Consider the following 9,480-nt stretch of genomic DNA (forward strand, 5'->3'; position numbering starts at 1 on the left):
CGGCCCATGGTCAAAAAAGGAAAGAAAGCAAGAAAGCATCCACAACAAGCATGTTGGCTTGAAATATATTCTTTCAACACATAATTTACATTTAAGGAGAGATAACAGATTACAACAAATGGCCAAGAACACGGATAAAGATCATGTGTTTGTGCTTATGTGCGAGGGAGGTCTTCGTCAAGTAACTCGAGCACTAGCTGCTTAGAAAAACCTCGGCTTAGCTGTTGGGGGCAGGGAGTCGAACCGAAACTGAACACCACTAATTACGATTTCTTAAAAAAACCGAACCGGAGTAGAACCAGAAAAAAATACAGTCTAGACCAGTGGTTCTCAACCAGTGGGCCATGGCCCACTGGTGGGCCATGGAAGCATTTTGATTGGGCCACAGACCAACCAAATAGAAAGGTTTTTTTAAGAATTTACTTTCATTTGTGTCACTACACTCAATTTTACAAGAATAATGGCTTGGGGAGGAATTGAGAAGGAATGTATTTGTTTTGTTCTGAACCTATTTTATAGTTGTTTTCTTTCTATCTTAAAAATTTACTGGGCCACAGAATGTTTTTGCAATGAAAGTGGGCCACGAAAGAAAAAAGGTTGAGAACCACTGGTCTAGACTGACAGTCTGTATTATACTTTGTGATTTGTTTTCAGAACAGCGCAAGAATACGCGAGATAACAGGGCGTGTCAAAAATAATAGTGCACAGGTAAAATTCTTTTGGAGTTTGATTACGCCATGTATACATGGGCGCCGGCACGTAGGGGCAAGAGGGGGCACTCCCCCCCCCCAAAGTATGAGCCAAAATCCCCCCCTCTTAAAACATTTTCTACCGGCGCCCATGCATGTAGATCAGTGGTTCTCAAACCCGGTTTTCGGGGCCGCATGCGGCTCCCAACTGCTTATTTTGCGGCTCGCACCAGACCTCAGAAAACCATCAAAGATTGCTATTTTAGCTTTTAGAGCAGGGGTGGGCAACATACGGCCCGCGGGCCGGATCCGGCCCGCGACGGGATTTTGAGCGGCCCGCGGACAGTTTCCGGTCTTACATGATTATGTGACCCGCGGCCACAGTCTGCCGCAATCCCCCATTACTTGCTTACTACGTCAAATTACAGTTGTAACGGACAGTAACGCACCCAATAGCAAAAAACAATTTCCGCCGTTGTTACCATTGCACCATACGTCCATTGTTACGACATAACTACCAACCTTGTGTGTGTCCTACTTTAACGGTTTCCTTTGTTTCCACACGTATAGCCTAGTTCAGGGGTGGGGAACCTGCGACCTAAAGCCACATGCGGCCTTTTAGGGCACTAAGTGCGGCCTTCGATGGCAAAATACATTTTTAAGATGTTGATATAACCGACTGCACCAGGCGCTGAAAAAAATAGACAGAAACGTATTTTTGATTTTATTGCAGATTATTTTTTGATTAGTTCCAGGGTAACGGTTTTCAAACAAGACCCATGGTCCCATAGTGGTACATAAAGCGATTTCCATAGGACTACCAAAAACTCCAGGTTCAGCAATTTCTAGGTTAAATAAATCCTGAATGTTGTAGTGAAGATGAAAATGTAGTGAGGAATTTTAATTAGCTTGGACCGTAAGTCCTACAAACTACGAGGAAATAGCAAAACGACCATTCTGTAAGTCAAAAAGTTTGAACATCACTGTCCTTGGCCTGGGAAATAGTCTATGCGGCCTACACGAGTGTCGATAAATCGTTTGGTAGCCTTTATAAACAAAAAGGTTCCCCAACCCTGGTTAGGTGGTCAAAAATCCGTTTTAAATCACTGGATAAATACGCGATTAATGTATCGATTCAGGAATCCGGCCCGCCAAGTACTTCATTTTCCCATATCAGGCCCGCCGAATGGAGAAGTTACCCGCCCCTGTTTTAGAGTCATAACCTTTAGTGATTTTCTCAAGGTTTCGTTTTTTTGCGGCTCCCAACACACTTAAAAAAATACCATTTGGCCCCGACAATAAAAAAGTTTGAGAACCCCTGATGTAGATGATGGTTAGTATTGGAATTAAATTCAACGAAGGGAATTTGAATCGGTTTAAAAACTGCAAACCAGTTCGGACCGGGTAATTTGCTCGAACCGGAACAAAACCCGACCTGAAAATACACATTTTTATAAACCTGAACCGAACCGCTAAAAACAAACAAAGTTAACCCGAACCGAAACTGAACCCATATGACAAGCTGTTCGACTCCCTGGTTGTAGGCTTTCATAGGGCAGTCAGTCGGAATATTGTGTTGGGCAGACTTTTTGTGACAAGACTATCTACTTCTTAACCTGGTTTCGTAGTTTTTTGGATTTTCACGGATTAAACCAGTGGTCCCCAACTTTTTTGTTACATTCCTCCCTTTGCCCGTTTTCGAACTATTCATTTCCTCCCCATAAGACGAAACACAAATATAACATAAAAAATTAAAGCAATTTGAAATAGACCTTGTAATTAGGGAGGTCCATTTTAGAATCCTTTATAACCGGATCCAAATTAAAATGGATGTATAAATATTCTGTAACATTTCCAATGTAAATTTTTTTACAGTTTTTATGAAATTCATCCCCTGAACTCATAAAATTCCTCCCTAGGGAGAAATCCCTCCCCGGGTGGGAACCACTGGATTAAACGGTTGTAACAATAATAATTTCCTCATAACTTTCTTTGACGTGAAAAATATCCATTTTGTTTGTGACGTAACACGTTGTTTGTCTACTCTTTGGGCGTTAATTGTCTGTCTGATAAAGCAACAAATCCGCTCTAAACTTTGGGCTTATTGGAGAAAAAAACGTATTATATGTGTTTGATATTTTGGCTGAAAATGGCGTTGTGATTTTCATTAAAATTAATTTTCAAAATTTTCCTGTTTTACTGACAAAAATGTAAGTATACACTACTAGTTTTTAAATGTCAAAAACTCAAGGCAACATGCCATTTTTACACATCAATACTATAATAGTCACAAAGATAGCCAACTACAAACAAGGTATTCAAAATGAATTTTTGTTCCTTTGATTAAATGTGTAAACACAAGGGATAGGAGCAAAGTCAGATCAGAAGCTAAATAAAAGTAAAACTTCACTTTGTGTAAGAATCATACACATAATATTCAAGTAACTCACCCCAAAAAAGCAAGAATAACAGTATATATAAGGCTATCTATTTTGTAATGTGTTGTTGGCGTGACACACACAAACATATTTAAACCACATAATCATCTTCATCAAACTCATCCAATGAACTGTCAGGTTGAGGTTTGAACGATGTATCCCAAGGTGCAACCAAGTCCACTCTCTCTTGTTGTTCCATTTCTGTTGCCACTTCTTTAAAGTCATGTGAATCAAGAACAGAAAATGGATCTGGATCTTCTGGAACTTCATGCCAAAGTTCATCATATTTGGGTCCAAGAAGCCATAATTTTTCCAATTGATATCTGTTAAACATATTTCGTGTTATTCATTGGTTACAAATCTAGAAGAAAGTTTACTTGTGCAGACTTACCTGTCTCTAACATTCTGTAACATAAAATGGACCACTGCATGACCCATGTCAATGCAATGCCAATTATCACTGTCATTCTTGCCTTCAATATATAGGAATGGGTCTTTAGGTGATTTTTTATTCTTATAAAGCTGATTCAATGTTTGAGACATGTACTGTAAATTAAATTAATCAGTGGTAAAAAAAATGCAAAACCTCCATTGCAAAATTTTAATCAACAATACACATACTAGTGATGAGCAGCATTCTAGCTTACCACTAAATGCCTGTTGGAGTTGGCTGTAACAACAATGAAGAAATCAACATAATTTATTTGTTTTGTAAGTTCAAGTACAACTATGTCCTTTCCATTTACATCTTGCAACAGCTCATAGATATCATCAAGGGATAAAACACCTGGAGACAATAACTGATAAATATATCACCTTGTTATCATTTCATTATGAACACTATGATGACTATAGTTTTTCAATGGCTGTAGTTTGATATTTTAAAGATGCAAAGCAGCAAATATGTTTTTATTGTTAAACTAGAAGGGTGGCTTAGCACATATTGCCCTTGCATATACACTATAACCTATTTTAAAACATTGATATATTTCCTATGCTTATTTTATATTGGGTCCCATACCATCCACTATCTTTTATAACCTTAGTTGTTTCTGCAAGCAGAAGCTCATGGGTCCCCACACATGCAAAGTTGTAGATAATGCATTTCAAGAGATAACCATGTGAAAGTTTGGTGTTGTAAGGTAAACGCAGTGATCAGCACTGGGCTTAAATAATAATACTATGTAAAAACATAACATTTGAGTATGTTTAATAAACTTTGCAAAATTTCATATAATTAGAATGTTTTTTAAAAGTTCATTTATTTTAGGGGGCTAGTTGAGTAAATGTTGGGGCTAAAGGTAAAACACATCAACTGAAACCTACAAATAGCATAGTCCACATACTACCCCAAATTTTATCCAATCCCGACACTGTTTAAAAAACTGACCCATTGCAGGGGACTAGTGGGGTAACTAATGGGGTCAGACACTCAAACTAAAAAAATATGAAATCTCAATGACTCAATCAATAGTACTGCAAAATTTCAGCCCAATCCGCCAATGTTTAAAATTTTGACCACTAGAGGTGTTTTGAGCGACAACCGTTAATGTTTCAGATGCCATAGGGCTGTTAACAACCCTCTAACTAACGTTCACCAAGCAATCCACAAAGTCATAAAAGAGTAACATACAACTGCTTGCCCTTGTAACACTATTGAGCAATAGAAATCTTTCGTTTGTGGTGCCCAGTAACATACAAATACGTTTTACACTTTAGGGGCTTGTGGGGTAAATGATGGGGCTACATGGTTGAACACACCAATCGACATCTATAAATGGCATACTATACAAGAAATCCAAATTTCAGCCAATTCTGACACTGTTTAAAAACTCACCCATTTTAGGGGGCTAGCGGGGTAAATACTGGGGTTATCAACAAAAACGAAGTGGGAAGCACATCTACATAACTACATCTACCATCTGTGTAAATTTCATCCAAATCCATCAAGGATTTGATAGAAAAACGAGTCTGACAAACTTCGGGGGAAAATACCCATTTTAGGGGGCTAGCCGGGTAAATACTGGGGTTATCAACAAAAACAAAGTGGGATGCACATCTACATAACTACATCTACCATCTGTGTAAATTTCAGCCAAATCCATCAAACATTTGATGGAAAAACGAGTCGGACAAACTTTGGGGGAAAAATACCCATTTTAGGGGGCTAGCGGGGTAAATAGTGGGGTTATCAACAAAAACAAAGTGGGATGCACATCTACATAACTACATCTACCATCTGTATAAATTTCAGCCAAATCCATCAAGGATTTGATGGAAAAACGAGTCGGACAAACTTTGGGGAGAAGAAAAAAGAAGAAAAAAAAACAAAACAATTTGAGTAAAATCAATATGTGTCCCCTTCAGGGAAGGGGACCCATAATTACGAAGATTTTTAAAACTACACACAAAGGAATTACTTTTTTTATGGATTTGGGTTTGAGGTAATAAAGATTCAGGCTTTTTCCAAACAGTACTCTCAGCAACATTTCTATTGTTGTTATTTGGCAAGTTTGTTTCAACATTGCAATTTTTCATGGACGTGTGTATTGTTCTCAAACCATTCATTTTAATTCTTTGGTAATGGAAAGACTTTGGAGTTTCAATGTGTTTGTGAGTAGAGAACCTATGATTTCCTTTCATGCAATGAAAACAGCTCAACTGAAGAACATCATTCACTGATGAAATATGTTTTTGAATTGGTTGCCAGCCTTTTAATCTGAATAAAATACATTAGTTGGTTTTAAATTTGTTTGTAACAAGGTTGATGAATATAGTTTGGCAGGCCTAGTTAAAGCATCATACCAAATCAAGCTGGTCTCAACATCAAACCCACATGGAAGTTTGACTTTCAACACACCAGTGACAAGAAGTGAATTATTAGATTGCTTTTTGTTAATGTATAAGTAAGTTTAATCTTGGCCTCTGCTGCAAATATTTATCGATACAGTTTTTAATTAGATTGAGTTAAGTTTTTTAGATTAAAGCAATAATAAACCTTTTAAAATTTGAATGATGCACAGTTTGAAACGCACAAATCTAGTTAACACTTTGTCAATGACTGTTGTTCAAACTAACTATTTTAAGACATAAACAAACATCAATATACCGCCACATTCTGTTTTTTCTTCAATATCAAATTGATCGATTGTTTCAATGATAAGCAACAATAAATCAAACAGAGAATTGACTGAAACTCTTAAAAGTCTTGCTTCAGTTGCTTCCCAGCTTCTACAAAAAAAACACAAATATTGCAAGACAGAGATGTTTTTCAATGTTGTGAACATTTTAAACCACAGGAAGTGCAGTATTTTGCATTAGATAATAGTGAATGTGTGTAGTGTAACTGCTGTTTATAATTAAAAAATGAAAACACATTTCAATGTCACCTGCATCACAGTGCAAAGAATTTAGATTGAAAAATAAAGAAAATAACCTTTTTAAAACTCACATCGATAAAATATTTTCATTCAGTTTAAAACTTCTTGATATTTCGCCCTTTCTGGGCTCCTCGTCAATCTGTAAGGATTTTTGTGCGATTTTGGCGTGGCGTTTGGATGCAAATGGAATATTCACAGAAAATTTCCATCCACGAGTATCCATGCACCTTCAAAAAGTGTTACTTCTTCACAAAAACAATCACTATTCAGTATGCACCGAATATGTTTTGTTTGTGTTTTGTGGCGCACGTTTTTGCACGAACATAGAAATCAATAAGGAACTGTTTTTTATTACTGTATCTGGTAAAAGCACAGTTACTTGTGTTGTGTTGTCACATGTAATTTATTGTACATTCATATTGGTATATATTATTGGATTTGGATGCTTCACATTTTTTCTACTATAACAGCAAACCTACGGTACATAAAAGTATTTTTGATCGTTTTGTAAACATACTACCTCTCATCGGAAATAATAAATGTTGGGTATTACCCCTCTTGCAAATGAAAAAGTTTGACAGAGGAGAAGGAGATTAACTTATTAACTAACTTAACAGTACTTCAACAACAAACATTGTTAATCTGTAATAATTTATGCAATGGAAGGAAACACTTTTCCAAATGATTTCTTAATAAGTGATGAACGAGATGTGGAAGATAACTCTGAACAACGGTAAATAAATAAAAATGTGGTTAAATACATTTAAAATGAAAATTCAATATTGTATGTATTAATATTTTAATGCACAAGGTAAGGAGCATACTTCTAGCCAGAGGGGCCTGGTGTGTGCATTGTATACTTAATGATTTCAAAACTTTTAGTTGAAATCACCTATTTATCATGAAATATTAGTTTTTAGGTTTACTAACCCTTTAGGTCAGATATACAAGTATACAACCCTTATGTGCTGAAATTGAGATATTTTAAATGTAAATATATACCAAAGCCACTTTTCCCATTAAGACTTGTGTGTGTCACAAACTGTCTATTTAATAGAAACAGCCCAAATAGGCCATGGCATCGTAGGTTAATTTTCTTAAATTTTAAATAGGTTGACAACAGAACAAAGTAAAAGTCCGTTTAGAGAGCAGGACATCTACCTTCCAATTGCTAATATTGCAAGAATAATGAAAAATGCTGTGCCAGCTAATGGAAAGGTAACTTTTATTGAGCAAATGTTTTTACACATAGGTTTAATGCATGCATGTTTCAATTAATATTTCTTATCACAAGATTGCAAAAGATGCAAAAGAATGTGTCCAGGAATGTGTTTCTGAATTCATCAGCTTCATCACCTCAGAAGCCTCAGAGCGGTGCGCACAAGAAAAAAGGAAGACTATCAATGGGGAAGATGTATTGTTTGCGATGGCTACTCTAGGATTTGATCCCTACATCGAACCCTTAAAAATATATTTACAAAAATACAGAGATGTAAGATTTGTTACTTTTTATTTATATGTATACAATAACTATATTCAGCATTTAGAGCAGGATTAGTCTCAGAAGTGTTTTTTTTTCTAGTCATATAGGTTGTGTAAAGTTATGTTGTTGTGTGAGATAATTTTGTTGTGTGAACTTTATTTGTAGTATGCTGCGCATGGAATGCTGCATTCCAATCGTGATTTGAATTCTGTGATAAATCACTATGTTGAAGCCACAGACAGAATAAAGGTGAAGCTTATTTTGTTACATACTTTTGAAGGCAGTAAAGTGAAGAATATATGGAAGTAAAACAGAAAGGCAGATAAGCAAGCGGAGAAATTCTGTTTATCAGAAGATAATTTTAATTATCTTAAGTGGACATGTGTGCAATCTTTGGCTATCATTTTTTTAGTTGGTAGACAGAAACAAAGTAGTTTTTTTTAAGTTTTTATGCATCTGATTTGTGGATTCTGTGTCTCTTAACAAATGCTTATCAAATTCGTATCATTGTTATACACAGAACCTAAATCCAAACCAATATGATTACATGTATTGATATGATTATGTGTTTATGTTAGGCATTTCAGTTTCTTATTTTGTTGCAGACCCTCAAAGCCGAAAAGGGTGGTGAAGTGTATCAAGACACACCCCAGCATTTATCTGATGCTGATCTTGTTGATCATTTTTCTCAAAACAACTTTGCAGAAATGCTAGTTACAACTGAACAGGTAGACCCTGCTTTTTCTGGACAGGTAAGTTTAGTGCGCTGTTATAGCATCATCAGAAGAGTCAGTAAACAAGTTTATTTGTAATGCAGACAAGTCTGGAAGGATCTATTCAGTTTCAATGAAGAAATTTTTGAATTTTTAAATGTGAGAACTTCAAAGAATTTCGAACATCTACTGGGACTATTTTACACTCCAAGACAAATGTTGAACTATGAGCCAATAAAAGCACAATGTTGTTGAAATTGTGTTGGCATAGGCTAAAAAGAATATGGCTTTTGTGATACAAATGTTTGTTTGTGTGTTTTATAGATATTTTCTTGCCACAATGCCAACCCACATAATTTTTTCCTGGTCTTACCTGTTTTCAACTCTGTTGTTCACTTAAATCAGGGAGATCATAAATGCAGTTTAAGGGCAATGGTGTCATTTTGTTGTTGTGGTGATTTCTAATTGTAAGTTTATTTGAAAGTGACTTACAACTGCACATAAAGCTTTGCAAGGAACTTTCCTACTGACAAAAAAGCACCTCTGATAATGAAAAACTCCTCAAGACTAAACAATCGTATATTAGTTTTTAAGAGTCATAGAAAACACTCCTATGACACCACAATATGTATTAACTCTGTTTCCGACATTTGTTGTAAAACTTGCTGGCCAACATGCATGTCAGTAAAAATGTTTTGACTTGTTGTTAGTAGATGTTCGTTCAAAAGAATACTACTATTACATTGTTTTATTTTTAGGAATAGAAAAATGTATATT

At 35.8% G+C, this 9,480-nt stretch overlaps 2 protein-coding genes across 3 annotated transcripts; one reads left to right on the forward strand and one right to left on the reverse strand.

Annotated features, from left to right (window-relative positions):
• Positions 1 to 2,935: 2,935 nt before the first annotated feature.
• On the reverse strand, positions 2,936 to 6,819 carry LOC145212228 (uncharacterized). The gene is made up of 6 exons (XM_080080276.1): positions 6,579 to 6,819; positions 6,237 to 6,358; positions 5,548 to 5,846; positions 3,775 to 3,914; positions 3,519 to 3,673; positions 2,936 to 3,450 (listed from the first exon to the last, which is right to left on the reverse strand). The coding sequence occupies exons 2-6, from the start codon at positions 6,242 to 6,244 to the stop codon at positions 3,219 to 3,221; spliced, it is 834 nt and encodes a 277-aa protein (XP_079936402.1). The 5' UTR covers positions 6,245 to 6,358; positions 6,579 to 6,819; the 3' UTR covers positions 2,936 to 3,218.
• Positions 6,820 to 7,063: 244 nt separating this feature from the next.
• LOC145212230 (nuclear transcription factor Y subunit beta-like) lies at positions 7,064 to 9,460 on the forward strand. 2 transcript variants are annotated; one of them, XM_080080278.1, is made up of 6 exons: positions 7,064 to 7,240; positions 7,620 to 7,725; positions 7,802 to 7,999; positions 8,156 to 8,239; positions 8,596 to 8,742; positions 8,808 to 9,460. In XM_080080278.1, exons 1-6 carry the CDS (start codon positions 7,167 to 7,169, stop codon positions 8,838 to 8,840), a joined length of 642 nt encoding a protein of 213 aa, XP_079936404.1. In that variant the 5' UTR covers positions 7,064 to 7,166; the 3' UTR covers positions 8,841 to 9,460. The 2 variants fall into 2 exon arrangements, with proteins under 2 accessions (XP_079936404.1, XP_079936405.1); XM_080080279.1 differs by lacking the exon at positions 8,156 to 8,239 and having other exon boundaries at positions 7,065 to 7,240.
• Positions 9,461 to 9,480: the final 20 nt, after the last annotated feature.

This window comes from Phallusia mammillata, chromosome 2, assembly GCF_965637545.1.
Source record: "Phallusia mammillata chromosome 2, kaPhaMamm4.hap1.1, whole genome shotgun sequence".
Taxonomy (NCBI): Eukaryota; Metazoa; Chordata; class Ascidiacea; order Phlebobranchia; family Ascidiidae; genus Phallusia; species Phallusia mammillata.